This window comes from Stigmatopora nigra, chromosome 5 (genome assembly GCF_051989575.1).
Source record: "Stigmatopora nigra isolate UIUO_SnigA chromosome 5, RoL_Snig_1.1, whole genome shotgun sequence".
Lineage (NCBI taxonomy): Eukaryota > Metazoa > Chordata > Actinopteri > Syngnathiformes > Syngnathidae > Stigmatopora > Stigmatopora nigra.
Window position 1 is genome coordinate 8,711,708 of NC_135512.1, and position 27,817 is coordinate 8,739,524.

Sequence of the window (27,817 nt, forward strand, 5' to 3'; positions counted from 1 at the left end):
CCTATAATCCTACAAAAGATGATCTAGCCTCAACATGAGTAGCGGTATTAGACTTGACAACAATCCAACTGTCTGCCATGCAGAGTCTTAACATCATTTTGTAGCGAATGAATTCCAAGACGAAAAGTAACGTGACGTGTTTTTGCAACTTGACAAATGTGGAGAGGGGTAAGGAGTTTAAGAGTATATATTCTTTGTTGATTGCTGAATTTATCACTAGGAGCTGTAACATACTCAACAGTGCATGTGTCCTTTGATTAAAACATGCGTTTGATCATTTGTCTGCAGCTTCAACATTATCATTGTTTATTATTGGCCACATAAAATATATTTCTGCACAATTAGATGCTTAAGCATTGCCATCAGCGATTTGTAGCTTCAGCAAATTCAAAATATTATTGCATTCTTTTATTTTTTTATATAAATCATATTGTAGCTCAAAACATGTTCAGCTCGAACACAGTGATTGTGGGAAAGTCAATGAGCCGAGCATGAAGATATCGCAAGTAGGCTATCTGGAGACGGGCAAAGCAAAGTGCCCATCATTTATGTGTCAACATCAGCCATGTGGGAGGACAAGTTTACTGACATCTTGATGATCATTTCAGGCTATTCTCCCCTGCGCTCATCGACTGATGCTCTACACACATTAGTCAGCAGCAACTCCAAGCAAATATATATTTTTTTCAAGATGGGAGGACCTCATAGCAAACACAAAACAGACAAAAGTTCTCCAAAATTCTGTACTGTAATTAATACCAATTAATTTCTAAACAAATTGTATTTATTTGGAAAATGTGTGTGAACCCACTGACTCCTAACTGATTATATTTATTATTGTACACACTGTGTTATTATAGAGTACAGATATTGCAGGTCAACTTCTCAGGTCCATGCCTCATTTAGAAGAAAATGTTTGAATTAATATTGGTGGGTGATATATTATTTTTTCTAGTATAGACATCCGTAAACCCTGACTTTTTTCACAGTGAATGCATGTATTTGATGGCCAGTACTATAATCAGACTAAGATTTTCAGCATCAAACTGGGAATGATCTAACCTTGCCGCAGGGCCAGATTTGGCACCTGTCTGGGCATGTATGTAACCAGGACTGAGAGTATCTCAAATAAAAGAAAAAAAAGCACTAGCAGTGGTCCCCTGGGCTTTTGGAACAACTTGGGCAACCCTCACACAGAAAACCTCCCTAAATCCCCAAGATACTGATTTACTAAGATATGAAAGTTTGCTTCAAGATGTTTTTCACCACAGAGACTACACACCCTTGGATCCTACACTTTTATGACACATGCATGCTCATCAGATATATTTTTTAGTGCATTTAACAAGATGAAGATGTTAAGGTGCCGTAACATCAAAACTAGTGGATTAAAAACTTACCATAAACTGGATCAGGTGGGCCGAACAGCAGGTTATATCTCAGGATGTAAAAATTATTCCACACGTACAGTTGGTTATCTCGCGGATTATAATCCACAGATGCAATGTACTGGTACTGGTTGGGAAAGTGGATATCAACATATTGGCCACGGTTTTGCTTCGTGTTGTAGATGTAATCAATCATGCTCTTGCTGACTTCACTTTCGTTGTCTTCGTAGGTGGAGCGGACCACATAGAGTACTCCGCAAGCCATGAAGGCATTGGAGGCAGAGCGTTTATCATAGGCCGTTTCCCACGTAGCCTCAAAACGTAGTGTGTAGGGGTTCAACTGGCTCATTACTATCATGCCGTTGTTCTGTTCTGTCGCATAGATAACCCACAATCCATTCTCATCCACAGCCAGGTCAATATCTGTTTTACCACCCCATTTATAAGGTGATGTATCATGGTAATTTGCATTGTTGATGATGGCTTCTCCACTTTTGATTCGAGTTCGCAGGTCAAACTTGACTATGTTGCGGGTACGCTCTTTGTTGAAAAACACCGCACCATCATAAACCACAAATCCAGTCCCATCCACCCTGTGGGGCAACTTGTATGTAATTGTCTGGCGGGCATTTTGGAAGTCATCCAGGGAGGAATATTCAATCAGAGTGTCTGTTCTATAAGGAGTCCAAGGCATGAAGTAGATTTTGTCAGCAGCTTGTAGTGGATCTTTGCACCAGGCGCCAGCTTGTTGCTCTGCTTCAAACTGAAAGGAGGGTTCCCCAACAGCTTTCAGAGTCCCAGGACAAAGAAAAACTAGTAATAGAAGAAAGTAGAATAAGAGAAATGTATGTTAATCTGGTATCAAAAGCACCACTCAAAATATATGAAAAGAAATAACATTTTTATCTAATGACTGGTCAAAAAACAGAATGAGGACAGGCACATTAAAATAATGCTAAGTTAACACAGATGTCTGCAAGCAGAATAAGGATTCTAGTTTTGTGCACAACAAGGAATAAGAAAATAGAGAAGTCATCAAACATAATATGTATATATATTTTCAATAGTCTGAAACAAAAAAAGAGGTTTTAAATTTGCTGTTTGGTGAAAGAGGAAAAACACAAAATGAAGGAAACATAAATGAAATGTAACAGAATAAAAACAGTCCTGCAATTACAAATATACAAAGCCCAATTAAAGTCAATTCGCAATAGACGTGAAAGGTTATGAAAGAGGAAGAGTCATCAAATTCAAGAAACATATGTACAGTGTGTTTGTGTGTGTGCCTAAATGCACCTCAACTCTTCTTCAGTAAAGACCGTAGAGGGATGTCATTAGCAAGTGGCGGAAATGTCACAATCATTAGAAAAAGCTATGTGGGTATGTCAAGGGATGGGACACATAAAAGAAAAAAATAATAATTAAAATATTCTTAAATAAATGAATAGTAATTAATCACAGTTTAATTACATGAAAATGTTTGTCACAAAAAGCTTTTTTTAAATAAATATTTGTGTATCATTGAATCAAATACACACAAACGTGCACTGCAAAATTTTTTAGCAAGAGTTTTTAATAACATAAAGTTCCCTACACTTCTTTTTTTAATGAGGAAGGTAAGTTACTGATTTCATGTCGCTGCCACTGATATGAATGACTAATATATGTATTTTAGTGCTCAATGATTTGTAACAGGAAAAAGAAAACTGGAAACATTGCCATGGCAACAAGAAGTTCAAAACATTCACAACCTACAGTTAAGTGGGTAAATTATTCAAAGACGAGCGCAACTTGCAAAACCTGCATTATTTGTCAAAGTATCACTTTTTAATTAAAGGTGCCAAATGGATTTAATTGAATCTTTCATGCTCGCTACCAAATGTGGTTGTCAGAGTAATCACTGTATCAGGAAGTAGTGCACTGATAAAGGCGACGTTTAAAGCTTACGTAAAACATAGCCTACACGATATATCACATTAAAATAAATTAAAAATTATAAACTCAGTAATGGGTCTCATGAGGCTCTTAGACATGGGGATCAACAGAATACAGTATGAGCACTATGTAGTCAGGTGAGGAAAAATGGAAGATAAGTGAGCCAGAAAGAAGCTTTGGAGAAAGAGAAGGACGGAAGAAAGCAATAGCTTCACTGTAAGCAAGGCATGCTATGGAAAACAATTTGGAAGCCAGGCAAATTGTGCTGAGTTGCAAAGGCACCCAGGCAAAATGAGGAAGAAATACCTTTATGGAGTGAAGCCATTATGCCACCAGTTACATAATTTAACTGTGTGTGTACTATCTTTTCTTTATAGTCACTCTTACTTTTATTACTTTAAAAAGTTTAGAGGTTTCACTGTAGTCCACAAGAGGGTTGTATGGGGCCACCCAGAAAAGTTTACAACTCGATGCCACAATACAAAGTAGCTTCAGTTCAGATTGTGTCTGTTATTTACCTTTTTGCTCCACTTCTATTTTAAGCATTGGAAGAGAGAATTAAAGGATGGAAGGGGGAAGAAAAAGAAGATTAATATGTATTAACTTCCATCACTACGGTTACACACAAAGACGCAGCTGACACATGGATAACAATGGGTTTTCCTAATTAGAGTAAGTTTGAAAACGTTGATATCATCATGGTCCTGTTGAAGGAAAATAGTTAAATTAACTAACTGACATGATTAGAATATGAAAAGGTAAACATTTAGTACAATCTAGTTTTATGGTCAGTTAAGGACAAATGATGCCACATTTATGTAATACATTATTTCCCTCATTCTCACGACTTGATAGCAGTTAATAATATATTTCAAGCATCTTTTCTGAATGGAAAATTTACCAACTGGCTATTAAAGGGGATTTTGTAAAGAATGAAAGTTGCTGATTATTATAAACTGTGACAATAAAATATGTTTATGGCATGGTTCATTTCAAGTTCAAGATCACAAACATTGGCAACTAATCTGATTGGTCAAGTATAAAGTGGTATGAAGGGTTTAATGTCACTCGCTATACACTTAAGCAAAAACATGCAGAGCTGTTTTGTTTTGTTCTATTTTTTTTAGCTTAATGCCCTGTGAATTGTAATGCCTGTTGTAACACTAACCACAGAGTAATTATTATTTAAGGTAAATGCACTACATGACTGCTATCAAATTAGAGGGTAGAGACAAAAACAAAAAAACAATCATCACTTTTCAGTGTTGCTGAAAAAATCAAATCCCCAATGATGAACTCAACAGTATACTGGGATGTAGCATTAAAAATCAAAAGAATCCAATATATTATTATCATAGAAGGCAAGCATTATGTGCCATTATGGGTTCATTAGAACAATTTTAAGCCAGACAGTTCATATTAGGTCAAGTGGGTATTGGTGTTCAACAATTTGACATGAAGTTTTGTATTTATAGTTGGGAAAAATAATTTAGCAAGGATCTGTCGAACAGCAATCTGTAAAACCAACAGTGAAAGTCGACCAAAAAGTTTAAATTGTAGGAACCCTCTTAAATCAGATCAAACTAGAATGGAACGTAGAGTTATCTGAAAAAGCAAAGTAGATCAATGACAGGAGACCTGACATTGTAAATCTGAAACATACTAATAAGGGGGGAAAAAAGAAAAAGTTTGATCAGAAATCCGCAGATGGAAGGGGGAATCCTGTAGCCAAGGAGATTTCCTGCAGATTGAACAGGGGAAAGGAAGACGGTCAGTTACTTTAAGTAAAGTAACAATGAAACACAAGGTCCTCCCGTGTCATAAAGCCCTGAATTGTGTACCGTTTCCACTGGCTACTGAAAGACCAAGAAGGTTATTTCTCCAAAGAAGCATCACAAGAAATAACTTCCATTAGTATGAATTCAGATGACAAATGTAAACTAGAGTATTAGTACATATCAATCAATGTAAGACAGGAATACAACCCCCCCAAATTTATTTAATTTTTAATATTTAACATTAGTATTTTTAAAGTGCAGTAGCTGTTTAGCATGTTACAATAAAAGTGTTATAACAACTGAGCATAACAAGTGTCTATAGTAGTGCCGGTCTTTCTAAATCAAAATAGCATGCATAGTTCTCTTCTGCTAAAAATATATATATTTGTTTGACTCAAGTATTAATGTAATGAGAGAAAAATTCGGTGTCAGATGAAATAGATATGCACGAAGGCAAATGTTTCCCTGGCTGGAAGATAAGGATTCTAATGAGGACCCACGTGATCAAATCTAGATCAAAAAGGTCAAAATGATGAAATTACAACAGCTACATGCACATATATTAAGTGAAAAATCCATAAATTGCTTGTGTGATCATGCACATTTTCAATTCAAGAGTGTCTTACATTCAGCTGCCCGCAAAGCCAAAAAGCAAACATTTATGACATTGTGTAGGCTAAAAGTTCATTGGTAAAAGCTTTTGAGGGACTGTTGGTTCTACAGTCAAAATGAGGACACTGTCTGAAAGCCCGCTGTTGATCAGCTTAATGGGGATTTAATATGTTGTCTTGTAAATCAACTTCTCAAGTCTTGTATCCCCCAGCAAATCCAGTGGAATCTAAGTCTTTGAGCCACTGTAATGTTTTAATCACAAATCTTAATATTTGGCATGGGTCTGCCTTGTCTGCCAAAATTAGAGAAGCGTATGCTATAAGATGCATGCATAGTTAGATCAGTATTTCAGAGTGTAATTTCGGCAAACAATACTTTGATTGTCTGTTCCTAATCTAACACAAACAGACTTCATTTAAAAAAAGCAGTGGGTCCAAAAAATTGAACAGAAAATAATGTATTAGTGTTTTTAAAGTAAATAAAAGACATTTTTTTAAAGCAGTAGTAATTACTATCATCAATGAAAAACTCCTCGGGGCTGACATTTTGGAAGAAAATTGAGGTAAAAAAATGCTCCCAAAGCTCCTTTGTGCCGGACGTAATTTTGGCTGCGAAGCAAAGTTAGGTAAATGGCAAATTAAGTTCCCCCTTGACTGTGTATTGGCTGTAGGCTGAAGTCTAAACGTTTGAGTTTAACCACAAATATTCTGATGTTTATGCACATAAGCAGGCAATGCTACTGCTCAACACAAACACTGTTATACTCGAAGACAGGTATAAAGAAGCAAATAAAATAGTTTCACACTGCTTTAAGTTACTGTACCTTTTTTAATGTTGGGTTCTTTTTTCTTTGTTTCTATTTTAGAAGCAGAAAACGCCTTTGCTCGGGCCAAGTGAAACACTATGTAGTGGTGTGATATAAAAGTTGGTTGCAAGCCAATTGCAGGGCACAATGAAATGGACAACTACTCATGAGCACAGTTACACCACCAACAAGTGGGAATCAAACTTACTCCCACACCAAAGTCAGGCAGAAGACCACTGCAATATCAGGTGACCACCGCAATATTTAGTGTCGGTTAAATAAGAGTGCATTTTGGAGAAGACTGCAGGTCAATTTAAAGCAAAAGTGTATAGTACAATATTACAGTCTTTCACCATTGGCCTCAATGTACCATTACTAAGGAAGATACTGTTCTTTCTTTTTATTTTGTATAGGTCTGTACTTTAGTTTTACGGGATAGTGATGACCAATAAATATCTGTAAAAGGAACTGGAGTCTCAAATGCAATTAATGGATGCATTTTTAATCACCACGTGTTGAGTGCACGAAGCATAAATCATAGTTTGGGAAAATTAACAACTTCTTTTTTTTCTTTTTAAACTGTGTGATTAATTAACTTATTTCATATGGTGACAGGGTTATAGAGCATCCCAACAAAAAAATACATTGTACTTTTAAAATATCTCGCCGTCTATAACGGACAAATCAGTTGTCAAAACCTGTTTTTATCAATAACAATCTCATCAGTAGAATTAGTGAGATTGCAAGACCTGTATTCACGCAAAGCCAGATATATAGGTGTATCTCATGTGTGTCTGTACATTAATTAGTAAACAGGGGATTGGTTCAGGGAGAGTCACAAAACAATTCACATTTTACAAAACATTTGTGGGACTTGAGTAGGATAAACTGGGATTGTGAGGATGGATTGGTTTAGAGTGGTCACACTTGGAGTACACTAAACACTTACCAAGACAGTTGCGATAGGACACATTCTGTGTTCTTGCTCCTATTCTGGTCGGGCACGGACCTTTGAGAGGCAAAAACATGGTGCTGCAGACATGCACAGACTGAAACTCCTCAGATATAAATGTTTCCCCCCATGCCAACCCCGTTCAAATGTTGCTATATATTTTAATGTACGCTAGTTTTCTTGTTATACATCCATCATTGTAGAAGTCTTGTTTGTATCCTTGAAAAAGAAAGGCGGTTTAAGTCAACTGTGGGTGGACAACAGTGTGTCTCGAGGCTAATATTTCTGTCAATGCCTAAGGTGGCACAGTAAGACAAATAATCCATACATAATAATGAGGTGGGTAACCAAAAGATGTTGAGGTGATTTTAAAACCTCAAGCAGGATACTCATTTCTGGATACTGTTTTTTTTTAACAACAGTCCCATCAAGTCTTGGAGAAGTTGACCTTTAAGATGTTTAATGATGTCGAATACTGAAATCTGAATGCAGACAAATGGGCAGCGTGGACAGGTAATACAAATAAACATTGGTGAACATGTATGACAGGGAGATTGTATAGAGTTGCCTGAATTTCTTTAGTTGTTCACTTATTGATTTATTTATCATACTGCTTATACTCATGGGGGTCACCGGATTTATTTAGTCATTTTATACCAAGCTGAATTTTGGGGGAAATCTCATCATTCCATCATTTTCTACTGAAATAAATCCTATTGCACTTGATGAGCAAATCTTGCCAATTTATGTAACTCTCCCTTTAATCACGTTGTGAAGGTAATTTGGCAGAATAGTATTCATAGATTGCAAAAGAACCTGGCGGATTCGATGACAAAAGTGTATTTTCAATGTTAAGGCCAGTCTGAACTTTGGTTAAGAGCTGAATGGCAATGATTATTTTACACCTTGGCAGAAGACAAAATGCTGACAATCTCTCCTCAGAGAAAAGATTATCTTGGTGACTTAAGTGCAGCTATTATGTTGTCTTACATCATGAAACATTTGTTTGAATCCCTCTGCATCTGCTTAATTGACATACATTTAGCTATGGAGTTGAGCGGTGCTTTTGCCTGCCATATTTCTCCATGCAACAATAATGAAAAGCTTGCCATTGTGGAAAGTCAGCATGATTTCTTCCACGTCCTCTCTGCTCTACTAACTCAAAACCCAGGTCATTGGATCACTGAAAACATGGTGAGTACATTAATAATACAAGCAAGTGCAGAGCAGAACCAAAATGTTTTACAGGTCATAGATCATGAAAGGTTCATGGCATGACATAGATGGAAGAAGAGGGAGAGGAAAAGGGTACTCAGAGGTCTTGCGGACAAAGAAAACAGACAATAGGGACAAGGTTAGAGCTGGAAATGGGAAGGTGATGTGCCATGATGCCGAGAAATGAACTAAAGACGGGTGCACAGTGGTGTGGAGATTTGAAGGGTGACTTTACAATGTATGAACATTGGGTGAGAGCTGGGTTATACTTACTGTAGGGCACACACTCATACTGGACCTCCAGATACTTGTAGGTTCCAGGACAAGGGTCTGGGAAGACGTCAGAACCTGTAATCACGATACACTGGGTCCGATTGTTGCACCTGTGAAGAAAAGCAGACAAACAATGAAGAAAAGGTGAGTTCGCATATCTCAAATGGAGTACTGCAATCACTTACAGTAAATAACACACGCGCATACACACTTATATATAACTGCAGAGGAACGCAGGCGGTGCTGGAGCCTATTCCAGTTAATTTTTTTGGACGGAAGTGCTCACAATCCCGCAATTTAGAGTGCTCAACCAACCTACTCTGCAAGTTTTTCAGATGTGGGAGGAAACCGACCGGAGTACCTGGACAAAACCGACGCAAGCCTGTGGATAACAGGCATACACCATAGAGTGAGAACTGACCTGGTATCGAACCCTCAAACTCAGAACTGTCAGGGCAACATGATAATCACATAAATTTTATTTTTCTTAAAATTGATTAAAATTGTGAAGGCCTAATAAAATAACAATTTTTGTTGGTGTGTCAAATTGTTTCACATTGACTTCCATTTTACAGGGCCAGTAATGCAGCATGAATCTGCAGGCACATACTATATTGAACGACACAACATTTTATTGCCACTTCCACAATCCTCCCAGCTTTGCCATACAAATTACAGTATTTATCTTGCCCGTTCCAATGGGAGAAGGAAAATGAATACTACCTAGTTCACACTTGGCTTATGAAACAGAATGATACTAAAAATAAAAATGGTGACACTAATGAGCCATGACAATGTTCCAGAGACAGATGTTTTAAACAACAGGACATCAGCAGTAGAAGAGAGAGAGAAAAAATGAAAAATCCTCCCTATTTAATGTGAAACAATATTGACAGAAGTAGTGATAGTGTTCTGACGCATTGTCCTCATTTTGGAGCTAAGGACCCAGCCTTCCTGTTCTATTGGAGCCAAGACTCATCTGTGAAACTTCAGGGTTCTCCTGAGACCAATCGAACAAGCTTAATGACTTCTATGCATAGTTTTTGGTCCATTTTGTGGATGTAATTGAAATTCCTGGCATAAAAAGTTCAATATTTGAGTGCACTCTAATTAAATACATCTACACTATTTGTTCTATGATTTTTTTTCGCTATATACTGATTAATAATACAACAATAAAACAACAAATGAAAGGTAATTCATTCATTTATTTATTTATTTCATCATTCTTGTTTCAAGTCAAGATGTAATTGTTAATTAAGAGTAAAGATAAAGAAAGAAACGAAAGCTGCAAGCCTTTTTATCTTGGGTGTCGGTGTATATAGTTTAGCATTTTATGTAGTTATTTTATTTTTTTGCTGATTTTACCTATTTATTTATCTATTTATTTTATGTTTAGGCTAAATTTAAACAATTACCCCAGGGGTAATGGCAACTGTGGAAAACATAGGATTGATATAAGGCAAAGGATGGAATGGGAAGTGTGACAGGCCTTGGGCACCAGCGGTATTTTGTTTGAAGTGTCAAAACATTTGCTATTGCAGTCACGGTGCAGATACGCCTATTTGGCTGTAAAATAAAATAAAATAATGAATACATATGTAAAAAAATAAAGAATGCATGAAACCAAACTTGACAGTCTGTAATAGAGTGCATCAAAACTTGAACGTTGTGTGTAATTCCGACAGGAAGCCGGTGTTTACCGACAGCTCACACAAGAGATTTGCTCGCAATGCAAGTTAACTGGTGAACAGTGTCAAATATATTTTTGAATAGTGATGGGTACCTTTGTTTCTTTGGGTTTTTTTTGTACATTAAATTGATTATTGAATTTTGGCCCAACAATGGACTAACATTGCCAAATATTTTTTAGGTGGTAACAAGAGACAAAAATTGGTTAATGCTGAATGTCTTTGAGCCACTTTTCAAACATAAAAGCAGCTTGACAGTGAGAAACACCCTCAACATACGACAAGCCTTGAGGACACGGACTGAGCTGGTTGAATACGCACTGAGCCATATTGCACATCTTAGGGTGGAAAAGATCCCACAGTCATTGTACTATTTTGGTGGGGAAAAGAGGCAGTTGTGGTCACGGGAAACAGTGCAAATTTTGCTGTAATCTGTATATTATTCATCTCTTTTAGTGAGCAAACCCGGGCTTAACAAAAGTTTGATGAAAATTTAATAGAGCACTCCTGATGCCACAATTCTACAACTTAACCTTCTCAACTGCCATGTTAAATTCAAAAAGAGGCATAATTGGATTGGATTTAATAGGATAGATGTAATTGGATATCTTACATCTAACTGTAATCGAAGCCATTGTGTATGTGGAGAGCTTTTATGTTTTGGAACAAAATAGATCTCTTACATGATTAAGTCAACAATGGTCTTTGGGATTCATGTCAAGGTGTGATTGGTCTGGCACAGAAAATGCTAGTATATAGGGTAGCTACTATACCCCGCTCCTTCTAATTTAAATCCATCAAATATAACTATGAATAATAATGACATTTTTGTCATAATATCCCAAGAGGCCATTTGGGACTCATTGCATAAACAATGTTGTAAATGTAAAAATGTAACAATGAATAAATAAATATTACTGCCAAAACCAATAATAATGACTGTATCGTCATAATAATAATAATAAGTAGATTTTTAACGAAAGGATTGTTTTTGCATAAAGTTCTATTACCATATTAATTATTTCAAACGATACCTTCATGCAATTTCTCTTTGGGAAGTGTCCAGATTAACAGCCACCTGAGTGCACTAATTGCTTCCAGGTGAATGTTCTAATCGAGCCACAGCAGTCCTAGAGCGATTTTCATTAAATCATTGTGCTCATGAATGTAATATGCCCAACTGATATGAGCACCACCAGGATTTATCAAACATGACCAAGCCTCATTCCAATTCTTCTCATTTCCAAAACACATCAGTTTGGAAAGTGGACAGATTAGCGGAGATATCCAGATGGCCACCATTTTTCTGCCGCACACTTAGATTGCATGTGAAATCAATGTTTCATATTGTCGGGTAGCAAACATTCTTAACTGTGATATTGTGACTTATATTCCTTTTTCTTTTTCTTATGGAACATGTATGCATATAGGCTGCACCCTTTGAAACGAGACATTGTGAGTCAGCAATCCTACTTTATCAAAGTTAACTTCACAATTGGTCTATTCTGTACATGAACGTGACTGTTTATTTCACAGTTTTGTGTCTTCTTCATTTCCCAAGCCGGCTTACAAAAATTGCTGACGATCTCGTACAATCCAGTCTCTCAGTGACATTCATGTCAGTCTACCCAATGCATTTTGCCGTTGACAGCCTTTCAACATGACATCTCATCTTCAATGGCTCACATTTACAAGTGGTATTGTAATCCTACAGGACTTGCATGTCAATGCTAGAGTAAATGCACGCTTCCACACTAAATTGTATTGACATCCACAAAATGTAAAACGTGTCTAAACACTTATGGGGAAATAATAAAATAGTCTGCTAAACATTTGAGCAAAATATGTCTTGCGGAGTATCCCAAATGCAGTTGATTGGGTTAACAGAATTGGGCTCAAAACTTTTAAAGATTTGTCCAGGCATGCTCGCTACACCATTTAAAAAAAAGAAAATTACAAAAGGCCACTGCCTAAAATGCATATATATAAATATAATATAGTATAATAAATATTATATATATATATGTGTGTGTGTACACATACATATATAATATGTTTTTTATTTATGCTGCCAGGATGGTGCTGCCCATTTTTATCCCCACTCCTCAGTTCCATCGAGCTTGTCTATTTTTGATGGAATCGATCAAGCAGCCATGTTAAAGAATTTCTTCCAATGGTGAGAGAAAAAAGGTAACTGAAAAGGGTAAACTCACAAAAAAGAAACACCTGACAGGATTCCAGATCCTATTGCTCTGGGCAAGCAAAGTACTGTACACTGAAACTTCAAATACAGACTGTATGATTTACCTCTGTGACATGATCTTGTATGCTTCTGGAAGATAGCAGTTGATATTCTCCATCTGGAAAGGGTCGGCATCGCAAATCTTATCGTCTGTTCGCCCATAGTTGGCACTTTCGATCGTTATGACATCACTTCCTGGACAGCGCAGATCGATGGGGTAGCCCTCACAAGACAGCTCTCTCCGCACTAAACCAAATGGCAGGGCAGCCCGACTGAATCCTGGGGGAGTACAAGTAGAGCTTTATCAGTCGGAATCTATGTGAAGCAGGCTCAAACAGAAAATAACATCAGACTGGATGGAAAAGATGGATGCGAACTAAGGCAACAATATCATTTTCCATACAGCTTATTCTTACAAAGGTTGCGAGGAGTCTACTAAGGAAACATATTAATACCATGGATTCTTACACAGTGCATTTTTGCAATAAACACTGAACAAATGATTTACAATATTAGAATATGATGACATGATATAAGACAGATTTTTGTATATTGTCCGCATGCTGGATGCTTTTATAATCATCAATAAATGTATAGGTTTAAATGTAAACAATGAAAAAATACATCCAAGGCATTTCCCCTCAGCACAAAGTACAGTGAGTGTTATTTAGCCATGATTTCTATTTTGTATTTTACTACAAAAGAAAAGCAATGTGATTTTTTTTCTTCAAAGAAATCAATTAATGGATTTTTTTTAAATCTAAAGAAATCAACTTTAAGTGGATGCAATTAAAACACTTTTGTTCAAGGAAAAGCAGTACAAATAGTAGTTGGATGAAACTGTTTGGGCAGAAACTTGAAAAATAAATCAAAATCCAGATCATGTCATAAAAACACCAGCTGAAAGTGAATATAAAGAAGCAAGCAGTATCAAATACAGAACATTTTGGTAACTCATGCTTTACCATATCATCAAGTATTACAGCACAGCGATATAAAGCTTAACCAAATTGCCAGCTGCTTCTCTGTTCTAAACCACAAGCTGCACTGAATCATAATATCCCATTTTTTGAGCATCTGTTGCCTTTTTTTGTCCTTTAAATGGCAGTGTGCTAGCTGTATTCCAGAGCTGCAAGCTCTCTAATGAGGTCTTCATGGCTGGGTTACATGCACTTGTTTTGCCGTATTTCATTGGCACCTGTACAAATGAGACAAATCCATATGTGTACTTGCTTGTGTTTACAAAGCACTTTTCCTGACCGCAGTTGCCTTAACTACTGACTACATGTTTACTAAAACCGCTTGGAATGGCTCCGTTTATTTTACCCTATTGGAAACTCCATCAATTAAGTGAAAATACAATTACCCTTGCTTGATTAAATGCTATGTTACAATGGGAGGGGATTACGATGCAGAATTAAGGCCCTCACCCTAAATTGCTGTTGTGGTATTTTCTAAAGGAAGATAAAAGTCACATTATGTAGCCTGATCCTCCATTTGTTTCCTTAATCAGGTGAAGGCATTCTTCTAAAAGGTGCTCAGTGTAGTGTACAGGTTAGAGCAAACAAAAGATTGTATGGAGTGGGGCATCTGTCACAGCCAAACTAACCTCGCTATAAGACTTTATAAGGGGACCTTTTTAAGGAAGGATTTTTCCTTCCTATTCCGGCTCCTTCTAAAAAATATTTTGTGTAATGTGCATCAATAGCAATGACACATTCACACGTTTAAGAAAAAATCATTTTTGTAAGCCTCTTGGTGGAGTCGCAAAAAAACAATTGAGGTCCTAAACAATCTTATCAGTTTAATCTGCTGGATCGTGACAAACCTCTTGTGAGGGGATTGAAAATTAAACCAGTAGACATTACACAGCCAAACTTGACTATTTCAGCGCGGTTAAACGAAAATAGTGCAATGTGTAAAAGCACTTTAACATCAGTCACTCTCAAATTTTATGAACAAAAATGAGGTATTGTAAAATCATGCCAACAGATAAAGAAATCTATAGTTGAAACCGTAAGATGGTTTATTTTAACAGAAATGTGTTATCCATTTTTAAAGAGAAATAACTGTGCTAACAGTGCATTTGTGATCAGTGATTGAGCATTGGACTTTCTGAACCTAATTCAACTTCTCTTAGTCTTTATTCAGTCCAACTAATCAGGGTTTGTATCATGTGTAAGAGCCTTTGAGTTTAAGCGCTAACTTGGAACCCAATTTTACTCAGTGTGAAGCGATTGCCTTAAATCAGCAAAAAGACCCTTTGAAAACTCTTGTTTTTTTTTAAATTGATGAAGTCATTGTGCCTAAAACAGACACATGGAAGTATGAACACCCTATGGCTCTCAGTCATGTATTTCATGAATAGGAATATATGCTGATGACAGACCCTGTAAAATGCTTGATTATTGAGTAAAAATCCAGACATTGCATGAAATCGTATGACCCTGAAATTTGCCTTATTCCTCAGCGGCCTCAGTGCATTAGTATCCAAAAGATGTTGTTATTGATCAGGCAAATATGCCATACGATGACAAGATGAGTACTTTGAAGATACTGTATCAATATTGGAAAATAAATACTGTACCTCCTTTACGAGTTGGCATTGATTAACTGCTAAAATGAGCAAATGACAACCATGGGATGGTGGGGACACTAATGGAAATAAAAAAAATAAAATTCTAAATTATTTTGGAGGTCAAGAGAATGTTTCCAAATTAAGATTTGGCCTTGGTGAGTTTTGCTATGTTCTGATTACTATGGACTATTATGGAATCTTAAACTGTGATAATTCAACCTTTAAACATCTGCTTATTGCTCATACGGGGGTAAAAACATGGTGGTAATTGACTCCAATTTGTGCAAAGGAACTCTATTTCCATGGGTTATAGCACTTTATTAGACCATTGAGGAGCCTCTATTTAAAGTTTCTTATGCTGACATTTATAACCGTGTATAACCTTTACAATGACATTATGTCAATACCAAATCTGCAGTTTAGGAACTGTGGGAGTATTCCATATGTAAGAAGAATCTATTATGCATAGTCTATTTAGTGCAATGATATAATAATGATTTTTTTTTTTTTACCCCAGATGAGCCCAATCAATTGGAAAGTGACCATCTGGTAGGACATGAATTTCACTAGAGCAGGGGTAATGAGAAAAGTACCTCCCTATTTCATTGGAATATGGAGTCATTAGGGTCTTCATCAGCCCGGTAAAAAACTGATACCATGAACAGAACAAGTCATTATCAGAGCACACTGACCCAAAAAAGTATATGAAGCAGTTAAGAGCTAATTCCTCTTTGAAAAGTTGTGCATTTAAGGATGTTACAAATGTGAGTGAATCTTTACCATTAATTTGTATGACTAGAGTATTTTGGACCCTGAAACCTTAACCATCTGAAAATGAACTTAAGAATGTAATATAAGTAAATAATGTATTCACATGAAGGGGGTTGACAAAGTGAAAACAAACATGGTAACCTTCAGCTTAGTTAAAGTGTTAATGGAAATTAAAAAAAAATAAGACAAACCACATTTATTTTCCTTAAACTATTTACTAACTATATTCTGTTTACTTGGTAAAAGTCAACAAACACAATAAAACAAGCAAAAATATTGGAATGTTTGCACCTATTCAGCTTTTCATTGGAACTGTCTTAGACAAAGTGAAGTTTTTCTTATTAAAATGACCCTTTGTAACTTGAGTAACCCATGCTTCCAGACAGAGTCCAGGGGATAAGACTGATCAAAAGGCTCATTCAAACCTCTTACCCCTGGCATCTGTGTGACCAGAACACAAAGGTCTCCAGGCTATTTTGATGGGAAACCAGATAATTTTTCTGTGGCGACTGTGACACCAGCACTCTAGATGCTTGTCATCTAGAGTTAATGTACATCTTTGGCTACCAATCTGGAAAGGACCAAAAGGCTGCATTTTAGAGGCAGCAGCTTTCTTGACCTACTATTATTTGACAATCCGACAAGGTCTCTTGCAAGGGTAGGATTTGTGGTGGGTAGCGATATTGTGGCCCACAGCATTAGTGGAGAGATTCAGGAAACACAGCTTGAGTCCTCCAAAATAAAGGAAGCCCCCCAAGGGAACTTTAACGTTAAGAGTCTTTTGGCAGAGCTGACTCTATAATCTACAAGTGTTTTACAACTTTAGAAGTGAGGTCCACCCAATGGTGAGGAAAAATGAATCAATTATTATAACATATCCACAAACACACACACAGTTGTGTCTACTGCTTATCTCATCTCAGTCAATGTACATATTGGTATAGAAATGTTACACATTTGTTCTTATGAGCTATGATTAGAAACAGAAAGACAATGATGGCACTGAGCACTTAAGATTGTGTTCAGACTCTGATTCAAACCAGATTCCCCTTCAAAACTGACTTTTAGGGCTGACAGTTCACACAGTCTGTAGCCAGTGTTCAAATCTGATCTGGGTCTGTTGAGACTTAGGCCACATTGTTGAATGGCAGGTTGCTGTGCCAACAAAAATGTCATCCAAAGTAAAGTGATGTCACAGGAAGTCAATACATATTTTGGCTTCTCAGACTGAGATGCATCATGTCTATATCTCACATGAAACTACCTCCCGTATGTGGTTTCAATAAATCTCTCAAAAATCTGATTTCTGTGTTTTGTGACTCACAGACGATAAAAGAGCCATCCAGTTCTAATCTGGATTTTGTCTGCCAGTCTGACGAGGCTTTAGTGATGCCGCTCTGATAGCATAAAAACCTCAAAATTTACCACAAAAGCATGAGAGCCAATACCTCCTGAAGGGAGTGTGTTTACTTCTGTAAACATTGCCAGGTATAACGCGTCACACTTCTAACAGTACGTACGTGTGTGACTTCAGTAACTTGTTTTCGTCACACTGAGTCGCAAATGTCTGTGCACTATGACCACCTACACCAAGGTACTGCAACTAACTAAAATTGGAAATTATACCCTGCAAAGTTAAGATAGCCTTAAGGATTACAGTGAGATAAAACTAGCTGCAAAATACTACTGATTACATTTAAACTACATCATGTACATCACGCTGCATCTTTGTGGAATAATTGCACACCTCTGGTTTAAAGTGTAGTAAATTAATTTTATTTTTATTTCACCAATGCTTTAACTCTAGTGCAGGGTTATGAGACTTTTTGTGTGTTCTGAATCATATTATATGTAATTTCAATATCAGTTATTGTATAGGATAATGGACAATGCATTTGCAAATGACAGAAATGTAAAACCATGGTGATTGTAGTAGTCGAAGATAAGCAAAGAGCAGCAGTAAACAAGTGTTTGAACCTCATTTGTATTCCACACCATCAAACTCCCTCAAGTTCATTTACATCTCTGCTACTTCCATAGCAACAGCAGGGGGTATCAAGAGATATTTTAATTTACTGTAGATATACTAACGTTAAAGAGATCTTGTCATTTCTATGCGAGGAGACATTTGTACTGTTTTTTCACAAGAAATGGACCATGCTATGTACGATTTCTAACAGCCGTTTCCACCTTACATCCAAGATATAAGCCCAAAATAATACATAGTAAATGGTATGTGGTAAAGCCGACCTTAATGTTCAGTATTAAATGATCATATGTAAGTGCTACAAACAAGAGATTTTATGTTGTGTGTTGTCTTCCACTGCTTAAAAATATTTTTGATGTATTTTATTAATCAAACAGGACATTACGTTCCTTAAGTTTTGTTTCTGAAAGGAATGCATTGTGCTGTGTATCCTTTGGAAACATCCAACACGCTTACATGTAAATGAACCGTTAGGCCTAATTAAGCTCAATGGGGTTCATCAAAGTCATAAATTATCACTTTTTTCATAATGCATTATTGACTTACCATCATCAGCACATGTCAGCTGGCTGCACTGACACGAGTACAAACTGTCATCATACTATCTAATATCAGATAGCCCTGAGGCCAGCCTATGTGTGTGTAAAATTTATTTTCTTTTTCATTATTCTTTTTTGGGTGGAGGGCCTCAAATGGTAATTTCGTTTTAGGTCATACAAATGGCCAAGAAGACAATCAACAATATCAGAGGGAATATAGTTCAGCAGTGTATTTTAGCTTTTTTAGTTTGTAGGTTTAGTGATGACATGATACAAGTATTACTTTTTAACAGAACTGATTTTCAGCAGTTAATCAAATAATCAGGTCACTTAGTGAAACTTTGATCCTGGTAACAATATTTAATATTATATTAAGTAAGTCTATGTGCATGAGTATTTTTTGAAAGACCTTTCAAACCGGCATTTGGGGTTTGTTTGTCATTTTAATGCTACTATTTCCATCATCATTTTTTTTATTTAATTGTTTCATATACATGGGTATGGCTTGGTTCGCGCTCTGCTCCAATGAAGCATTTGATGCTTGCTGATTCAATAAGGAAACATTTCCCAGTAGGTCACATGTGGCAGCACACACAAATGAGATAGGTCTATCTGCTTGGTTTGCATTCCCCCAGAGCGCTTCTTCAAGTAGGACCACAGTGCTTGTTTCCTTTTCTGAGACGACACTGTCATGCCTATGCATTTGTGTCACATTATGCAGCTAGTGTTTCGTCTGACCCCCACCTGCCATTGAAGTCTGCTGAATACTTCACTACACCAACACCAGCTGAGTTGAAAAGGGGCTAGTGAGGACAAAAATGTTATCCCACCTGATTTAATTTTCTTAGTTTCGTACACAACAGCTTTATATTGGCTTCTAGGTAAAACCACCACTGGCTGGCCACCAATTCAGGTTATTCCCTGCCTGTTGCCAATGGATAGCTGGAAGATACTCCAGCACACCTCACAACGCTTGTGAGGATGAGCAGTTCAGAAAATTAATGAATGAGCTCTTTCCTTCCATCACACAGTCACGGCAAGAAAACCTTGATACTTCCAGTATTGATTTATGAGATAACTCGTAAGACTTGTACTTTTTTTTCCAACTTTCAAACAAATTCTGAACGTTTAAACTAGTATGTAAACCAGGCGATTATAAATTAAGCAACAGCAAGGCATAACAAGTCCACCAAGCTGAGTCAGTATTTGTATGGATAGTCATCCCAGTTAATTAAAAATGGCTTACCCTATTGGTATTGATTTGTAATGTTTCCACATGGGGAAACCTTTGGGAGTGTTTCTTTTTTTCAGGCAGTCATTTACTTTAGGGGCTTAATAAAAGATAGCCAAGCTCTTGACATATGGACACACTTAGAGGTCATAATGACTCACAAGGTCAACTGCTGAGTCACACAGGGTCAAGACATAGTGATCTGTCACAGGACAAATGGACTGGTCTGACAAGTTAAAGCTGACAGAATGCAAACCTGAAATTCATGAACTCTAAGTGGTGCCTTTTAAAAAGGGGATGGTTGAAAAAAATGTTTAGGACCAAAGGTAGTAAACGAATACAAATGTCAAGTTTTATATTTTTCATTTATTATGACTCATCTCATCTCATTTTCTGAATCTCATTAGGCGGGGGACACCCTGAATCGGTGGGCAGCCAATCACAGGGCACAATGAGACGGACAACCATGCATACTCACACCCATACCTATGGGCAATTTAGAGTGTCCAATCAGCCTACCATGCATGTTTTTGGAATGTGGGACAAAACCAGAGTACCCAGAGGAAACCCACACAGGCCCAGGGAGGACATGCAAACTCCACACAGGTGGACATTACCTGGATTTGAACCCAGGGCCCCAGAGCTGTGAGGACGATGCACGAACCACTTGCGTCACTGAGCCGCCTCATTCATCATTTAATTCAAGATTCAGATTATTAGTATTTTCTTGATTATTTTGACTCAGGAAAAGTAAAAGCCATGTTTCGCTGCAACCAGCAGATGTGCTTTCACCTTCGTTTGCTGCCTAAAGAAAGTATGATGAATTAAGCTACATTACTGCAAGACCTTGTCTATTGAACTACTACTTTGAAACTGGCATTGAAATTGAATCTTAGAATATTCAGAAGAGTTCATCATTTCCCACATATTCAAAAAAATATATATTCCTCTAAAGAAAGGTTCACTTTTCCCTGAGTGAATAAAGGTTTTATATTTGCCCATTTATATCATTATGTGCCAGCAAAACTACTTAACAAGCTTCTTAAATGGGAACACAGCCTTCCACCGGCCTGGATTTAAATCCTTTATATTTACAACCCCAGTTCCACCATCCTGCATTTACAGTTATCCTTATCGGAATATATATATTCACTCTAAAACAGGATCAAGGAAAGCAATGCATATAGACAGATGTAAATGCATACAACATCCTGCTTTTTATTCCAAAGAAAAAGTTACAAATCAACAAAATATGCATCTTTTAGTGTATTATTTTAATGTTTAAAAGAAACTACGAAATTGATTGCACTTTTTCATCTTGAGATCAAAATGTCTTTCATCTGCAATAAAAACATCCATGAACACTAGCCCGTATAAAATACAAGCTTAGCTTAGGTTCAGATGGGTTCTCATAAAAAAACAGGGCTAATATTCATAAAATGTTGTTTGACTGTGCTGAAAGAAAACTTTCCGGTACAGTTATATGTGTACACTTGTATCATCATTATCTCCATGATTACCTTGTAGTACGGAACCTCATCAGAATTCATATTTCCCCTTCAAAAGAAATATAAAACTTCTTAAGACATTCTTAAAAAAATAACATGTTTTTCGTCGGGAAAGTAGCTCTTATTTATAGAAAGGAGTTATATCATAATTGCACAAAGAATACCCTTATCGTGAGGCACGGTGAAAGAGTGATGCAGTAGCAAGGAGGAAAGTAAGCTATACGTGAACAGAAGTTGACATGAGAAACGATCGAACAACGACTGACAAATACACCGGGTTTAAAAAGAAACATCAATTTGTTGCAGACAAAATAAAGCAAATTTCTGCTTCTTGGGGAAAAATAAATGTATTAACCTCCTCAATGCCCAGGTAAAAGAAGGTTTGTGCTGGGGTTGGGTGGGAGCATGTCAGCACTCTGCATAACAAACACTAACCTGAGGCCAGCTGTGACAAAGCACTAATCCAACAAAATCCCTCCTTCCTTTTCTGAAAATCCTAATGAGGATTTGAAGTGCTCGGCAGGGTGGAGACCCAGGGGCTGTGGCTACACCTTGCCACTGCTTATTGTCTCCTTATCTCCAAGCTTGGCTGGTGATGAAAGAGACATGACAGCATGGTGGGTCTTGGTACACAAGGCCCCCAAGCCCACTTGGCTCCATGGGGATCCATATTCAACAGTCGGCCACGGACAACCCGAATGACAACAAGCAAGAGGAAGGGAGACAAAAATAACGTAATTTGTTGACTAAATCCACAGGAGAAAAAAACAAACAAAAACAATCTAATTGAACAAGCATAATATTTAAAAGTCTGTTTTACACCCGTTTTTTCAAAAATCTGTTAGCACTAATCCAATGGAAAATTTGTAAATTACATCATGGTGTTTAAAAATGAGTACAAGCTACAACAGATTTGAGTACTACGTGTAGAGCTTAATGATGTTGAAATTGCTCCAAATAGTGTAATGTAAATGTAATGACGGAACATATTCACCACTCTATGGTGCTGCCACCCGAAGTCAGCTGGGATAGGCTCCAGCACCCCGCGATCTTGACAAGGATAAGCAGTGTCGAAAATGAATGAATGACTGAATGGATGTCACACTTGCTTGAAAGATAACATTATGCTTTTGTTTTTTAAAGATAAGCCTGGCTGTTCTGAAGAAGGTCCCTAGTGGAAAGATTATAAAGATTATAGCATTGAAAATGGTACAACAGCAATAGGTGGTGCAAGATGGTGCTCTTACAGGTACTGGCTCGTATAAAACCCTGAGCTTTTACTTCCAGTAATTACATTTCGGAACACCCTGATTGTCTATTTCACTCCTTTCACTTTGAGATTAAGGTCTAAAGCCTCTTCTCTTTTCGTTCATATGATCCAAAAAGAGGAGTTTTAAAGGTGCCCTCCTTCCATGCCCTTGAGATATTTCAAGAACTTCAAACAAGTCAAGCTGTGACAAGAAAAAAAGAGCTGGGGAGGGGAGGAACACTTTCTTACAGTTTGTTCCTTGTAACAACCTTTTATATATTACGACACACAGTTTACATACCCCACAGGTGACATTCCTAAATGACAAAAGCCTCATCATAAAAGAATGAAAACATGCCATATAAAAAAAACAATTATTGATATATATATATATATATATATATATATATATATATATATATATATATATATATATATATATATATATATATATATATATATATATATATATATATATATATATATATATATATATATATATATATATATATATATATATATATATATATATATATATATATATATATATATATATATATATATATATATATATATATATATATATATATATATATATATATATATATATATATATATATATATATATATATATATATATATATATATATATATATATATATATATATATATATATATATATTTGTATGTTTGTGTTTGTGTCTATATTTCTTTTATAGGTAAAGTGGCGAGGGAAAAAACAAAACATTTAGGGATGAAAGCCAAGGGATGACAGTGAGCCAGCTGTGCAAATATAGATAAAAGGCACATATTCCGTGACCACAGTCCAAGAGACATCGCCGGATGTGCATGAAACATACATTATAAAGTGACTCTATATAATAACAGAAAGCTATTCAGAAAAAGGAATAATGCTGTTTGTGGAGGTCTTCCTTCCAAATACAAACTTTAAACTACTTAGAACATTTCACTAGGCCATTTAATTCAATTATAAAACATGCATTAAAAAGATATTAGGCATAGACGTAGTTTAATGAAGTGTGCGGACTTGGGGATATTGTTTGTAATGAACTGTTTCGGAGGCTGATCCCCGCAGCTGTGACGGGAAATGGGACTGACGTGAGGGGGTACGAAATGCAAACGGACATAAATGACAAATGGTATCAATGACAAAACTTAGGTGTGCATTATTTATTAGTTTTGCTTAGTTAGTTCTTATTGTTTTGGCTGTTAGTACATTGAACAGTCCACACCTTTAAAATCCGACAAAAGAATGTGTGTTATTAAGTGGATCTGGATGGGAGGAATATTGAAAAGGTTAATCAGGATGGAATTTTAACAGCTTTAAACTGTTGGAAATGCTCTTTGCATCTCCTGGGTATATTGCCATTAAATAAAGTACATCATACATTTTCCTGCTCTACTCATTTCACCCATCCATTTTATTACAATTCATCGTATTGCGGCATAGAATCTAGACTAGCTGACTTCAGTCCGAAGGTCAACAAGACTGGGGTTTCCTCATCATTTTGTTTTAAGGGCCAAACTTTTCACGTACAAAGTTGCAGCACGCAGAAGTGAAAAAAAGTTCAAAACTAATTGTTCAATGATGCTGAAATGCTGCTTCTCAAAGTTTGCTAAAACCATTATGAGAGAAAAGAGCCATACTCATCAGTTAATTTTGTGACTGTAAAATTCTAAGCCAGGTGACACAGCAACAAGAAAATCATGTATGGGACGTACTGCAAAATAACCCTAAATATTCATTGATAATATGTAGAACACTTTTTGAAATCAATACAAGACTGGCAAATAGTTTCAGCAGTTGGCTTTCAAAAACAGACAAGGAAATAGTTCCAGTGATAAAGTGTACCAAAAACAGAAGCCAATTTTAAAACGAATCATTAATTGGTACACCAGTATTTCAGTGATTAAAGAATATGTATAAGTGTTTTTAATATGCAGTGTAGAAATATAGATCTGACCACAAAGACACCGCTGAGGTTAATTAATCACAGCTAAAGCACGCCATGATAAAAAGAAAAATAAGTGTTTTTGAAAGCGCAAAATATGAAAGCACTGGGCACAGAACTGAACACTTTCGCCCTAAATTTCTAAATGTATCTAGCCCCAATGCCACTGGGAACAATTGGCGCTCTCAAGCAGAAAATCTTTGGCAAATCACAATTTGTCTGAGATATCCAGACTAATGAAAGCGCTCCTGATCATCCCCATCCGCCTAATCCTATGGTCCTCAGAGCCACATTACTTAGACATGCACTGTGGGACCTTGGAGGAGCCGCGTGAGCGTTATTTTCAGTGCTCACTCGAGAATTTCTAAATAAGTCTATAGTATAAGAAAAATCCCCCAAAGAGTGACTAACTGTCAGCAAGCCGAAACCCTCATTCATGGGATGCTGTAAAATGGTGGTATGAAAACAAAACAGTCTGCTTTTATATGACCAAAGATTTTCACGGGCACTTACCCTCCGTGGAGTGGAATTGGGCCAGCGTGACAAGCCAGCAGAAGGTGTGTAGTTTCCACATGTCGCCAAGTGTTGGTGGTCTCTGACAGGTTTTTTTATGTGATGACAAAAGGCTTCTAAAAAAGTCCAATCCAAATGCTGTTAGAAATAGTCATTGTGGATCCTCTCACCTGTAAATGAAGGACATGTAGAAAGAACGTCAATTCAACAACAGAAAAAGTCACTTGTCACAAGGCATCTCCAAAATTTGTTTGTGTCTGTGTGTGTGGGGGGTGAAGCTGAGCATCTCCAGGAACTGGGTGTAACCAATGTTCAAACAGATGGGAGATTCTACACCTTACCAAAACTATATTATATGTGTGTGTGTGTGCGTGTGTGTGTGATGGTTGTTCCATTTATTTGGGGGCCAACATTTGACACAGGCAGTACAATTTGAAAAAAGGTAAACTGATTTAAAAAGTGGTTACTATGTTCGACCATATTTATATTTTAAAACATGTAATATGGAGCAAATAGAAAGATTGAAATAAGTGATCATTTTAGTAGGTATATAATAGGCACAAATGGTCTTCTTACAAGTTTTATGTATCGAAACCTGATTATTATTTTTTTTATGAATTGTGTTCAAGAATATATACAAGGTGGACAGAAGGTTGTCAATGACATACATGTGCTCATCCTAGGAACTGAACGTGCAGTTCCTTATTTTGTTTCCTCCTCATTTATCGCATTTCAAACGTAAGCCTGGTGAAAGAGCGACGTTACATATGAAGTCCAAAGAAGCACACTAATGTCCAAAATTACAGCACCAAATTAGCAATATAGTACATATATGTGACTAGTTTTGCTCACATGCCTGCAATGGATAATCTGGGTGACAAAGGCAACTTAAACATAAGTTGTCTTTGTCTCCCAGTGATACCGACAAACAAACACTTGGGAGCAATTGGTCAACATGCTTTGTTGTGACTGACCACAAACTTATCTCTGTATCCCTGCCCTTTCCCCCCATCTATCCTGAGCAGGATTCTTGTCTCCCAACCTCATCCATACCTGTCCCAATAATAGGACATTGAATGTTTGTTTTTGCCTCTTTCACTACAAAAGCAAATAGCCTCCTCCTAAGTCATGGATATACTTGTGGGGCTGTGGTGGGTGAAACCTAAGGCGTACCTGTGTTCAGGCATGCGTTTCACACTACTAACGGCTCCCTTTTGTCCGATGTTTACACGGTCGGGTTCAACTCCGTTCTCTTGGTTCCATGAACCATTAGCGAATTTACCAAGGGATATGGCATCACTCAGGCAAAGGGGGCACACAGAAGCCCATTAGAAAACTGTCCCATTCATCTTTTTTTAGCCCAATCAAAAACAGCCATGTCATTCTTTAGGAGTCTGCAACCTTTCTCTCAATGTTAGCTTCCAAAAACAACTGGGGCATTCTACTTGTCGTGGCAGCCTGAGGTGTAAAACACTGCTTCTCTCACTAGAGAAAATCCACTGACAGCAGTGCCTCTGATCTATTTTGTGTTTGCAAGTTCTCAGATAACGTAGAACATTATGGGGATAAAAACATGCAGGATGCACGCATTAGGCAACGAAGTTGTAATTAAGCCTGCCATAATCACCCTATTTAGTATGACAGTATGCTTCATGTGTGACCTCTAATTTCAAATCCATTAAAATAAGGTTAGTGGGTGTAAGAGACATGACATCACGGTTTGTGTAATTCTGGGATAAACATATATTCTATATATTTTTGTGTATATATATATTTATATATACATATACACATAAATATACATAATATACTTATACAAACACATGCATGTCAAATGAGTGCTGTGCTGTTCTTGTTTTAAATGGAAAATAAAGAGATTTATGTGGCTTGGTTGAGACTAATGAGCTGAATTAAAAGCTAAACCTTAAACTCATCAGGAGTTATCAGGGGAGACACTTGTAAATCTTCTGTCAAATCAAATTGCCTCACCTCAACAAAACCTTATGAATTCACCGCATGGATGCTTTGCTGTATTTATTTTAATCCAAACAGCTGTACACAGCACATAAACAGTTTCTAAAAAAAAGCTGATCCGGTATTCTGCCTGTAAATCAACAGATATGCAAGCCAAATTACTTTTTTCTTTAATCATCTTCTGGCATGAGCTGCCTGGTGATGAAGAGGTTCATTTGGCTGACTTCGGTGCGGGCCGGCTCAATTCCCACGGGTGGCGGTATGATTGTGAATGCCGATGGTTGTCAATCTCTCTGGATGCCCTATGGCGGACATGCGACTAGTCTAGGGTGTAATCTGCCTTTCGCCGGAAGTTAGCGAGGTTGCTCCAGCAACCCTCACTACCCTTACGAGGATGCGCGGTAGTGAAGATGATCAAATCAAAATACCTTTTGTGTCTTAAAATGAAAAACAGATAGCTCTTACAGGATTTACGACAGAACAGTGAAGTATGAAGTATATCCCTCGTACATATAAAGGCTGTTCAAAAATGATTATTACAGTTACTTGTACTTAATGTATTTTGTCTCATGCTGTGAATATTCAATATGCACAGACAGCAAA

General features: G+C 36.9%; 1 protein-coding gene across 36 annotated transcripts in view; it reads right to left on the reverse strand.

Annotated features, from left to right (window-relative positions):
• The window catches only part of adgrl2a (adhesion G protein-coupled receptor L2a), a 163,322-nt gene that overhangs the window by 31,406 nt on the left and 104,099 nt on the right, over positions 1-27,817 (reverse strand). For 28 of the 36 annotated variants that reach the window (XM_077716758.1, XM_077716759.1, XM_077716770.1 and 25 more), the window contains 5 exons: positions 25,241-25,410; positions 12,957-13,170; positions 8,959-9,068; positions 7,468-7,527; positions 1,401-2,201 (listed from right to left, as the gene is read on the reverse strand). In XM_077716758.1, coding sequence (XP_077572884.1) covers positions 1,401-2,201; positions 7,468-7,527; positions 8,959-9,068; positions 12,957-13,170; positions 25,241-25,301 — 1,246 coding nt within the window. In that variant the 5' untranslated portion in view covers positions 25,302-25,410. Of the gene's footprint in view, positions 1-1,400; positions 2,202-3,841; positions 4,050-7,467; positions 7,528-8,958; positions 9,069-12,956; positions 13,171-25,240; positions 25,411-27,817 lie in introns of those variants that run through there. The other 8 variants (XM_077716791.1, XM_077716788.1, XM_077716790.1 and 5 more) reach the window with 3 other exon arrangements.